A 1,517-nucleotide genomic window follows, 5' to 3' on the forward strand; every position below is an offset into this window, starting at 1 on the left:
CCGCAGCTCAATGACATGCGCGGCCTCAACGACCTTCGTCTCTACAATAACAACCTCGTCGGCAACATCCCACACCAGCTCTGCAGGCTCATCTCCATCACGGTACTAGATTTGTCGAACAACAGGCTCACCGGGGACCTCCCAGACTGCTGGTGCAACTTCCAGGTTCTGTTATTCATGGACCTATCCAACAACCGGCTCACCGGGAAGCTCCCAGACTGCTGGTGGAGCCTAGAGGCTCTGCTGTTCATGGATCTATCCAACAATTACTTTTCAAGTAAAATCCCGGCACCTGTGGCAAACCACAACTGCTCTCTTAGGTCTCTTTACCTCGCCGGAAATGGCTTCGGTGGTGCCTTCCCGCCGGTTCTAGAGGGTTGCAACTCGCTATCCACCCTGGACATCGGGAACAACATGTTCTTTGGTGTTATCCCTCCATGGATTGGGAGTCAGATCCCATTATTGAGAATCCTTAGCCTCAGATCAAACAATTTTACTGGAGAAATTCCTCCGGAATTATCACGGCTTTCGCAACTTCAGCTGCTTGACATGGCAAACAATAGCTTGACTGGCTCCATTCCGGTATCCTTCGACAACTTGACTTCCATGAAGCATCCACGAGATCCATCGACTACGGGACTGCTCAGCGACTGGAAGTACAATGATAGAATCGACATAATATGGAAGGACAAGGTGCAGAAATTCCGAAGAGCGATCCGGTTATTAGCCGGCATTGATTTATCAGACAATTTGCTATCACAATGCATCCCCGAAGAGTTAACCAACCTTCAAGGCCTTCGGTTCCTAAACCTTTCAAGAAACCATATGTCGTGCCGCATTCCGCAAGGCATTGGTAGCCTCTCTTTTCTTGAGATCCTTGATCTATCATCTAATCAACTTTTTGGAAACATTCCTCAAAGCATCACACGATTATCAGGGCTCAACACGTTAAATGTCTCGAACAATCTTTTGTCGGGCAAGATACCCACCGGGAATCAGATTCAGACCCTGACTGACCCATCAATTTACTCCAACAATTCTGGGCTCTGTGGATTTCCTCTAAACATTTCATGTACGAATACTTCGATTGCACCGGATGAGAGAAATGGTGAAGAGGAGGACCACTGGATGTACTATTGTGTGATTGCTGGGATTGTGTCTGGTCTCTGGTTGTGGTTTGGGATGCTCTTTACAATTAAGTCCTGGAGATCTGGTTTTCTTTCCTTTGTTGATGGCATGCAATGTAAAATTATGAAAAAGTTGTGACATTAGCGGTGTTATCTGCAATGCTGTACCTCTTTCATTTTTATTGGCGAATGTACAATGTTATACCAATGTAATAGCATCGAATCGTTTGGTAAATTTGGTCGCAATGCATGTCACTCACATTTTTCTTCTCAAATTGATTTGATTACGTTCTTGCCTGTACAATGCATCTCACTCACATTTTTCTTCTCTGGCTCTACTTGACTGTTCTATCAATCTATTCTACGACGTATTCGATTCATCTCACGTTC

The 1,517-nt window shown here is 45.4% G+C and overlaps 1 protein-coding gene across 1 annotated transcript; it reads left to right on the plus strand.

Moving 5' to 3' along the window:
- Positions 1–15: 15 nt before the first annotated feature.
- Positions 16–1,266, plus strand: LOC123177975 (receptor-like protein EIX2). Its single transcript, XM_044591361.1, has one exon. It carries the CDS (start codon positions 16–18, stop codon positions 1,264–1,266), a length of 1,251 nt encoding a protein of 416 aa, XP_044447296.1.
- Positions 1,267–1,517: the final 251 nt, after the last annotated feature.

Source organism: Triticum aestivum, unplaced genomic scaffold, assembly GCF_018294505.1.
Source record: "Triticum aestivum cultivar Chinese Spring unplaced genomic scaffold, IWGSC CS RefSeq v2.1 scaffold308712, whole genome shotgun sequence".
Lineage (NCBI taxonomy): Eukaryota > Viridiplantae > Streptophyta > Magnoliopsida > Poales > Poaceae > Triticum > Triticum aestivum.

Bases quoted from the DNA above. Each gene is read 5' to 3' on its own strand.
- LOC123177975 (XM_044591361.1), top strand. From the start codon at position 16: ATGCGCGGCCTCAACGACCTTCGTCTCTACAATAACAACCTCGTCGGC.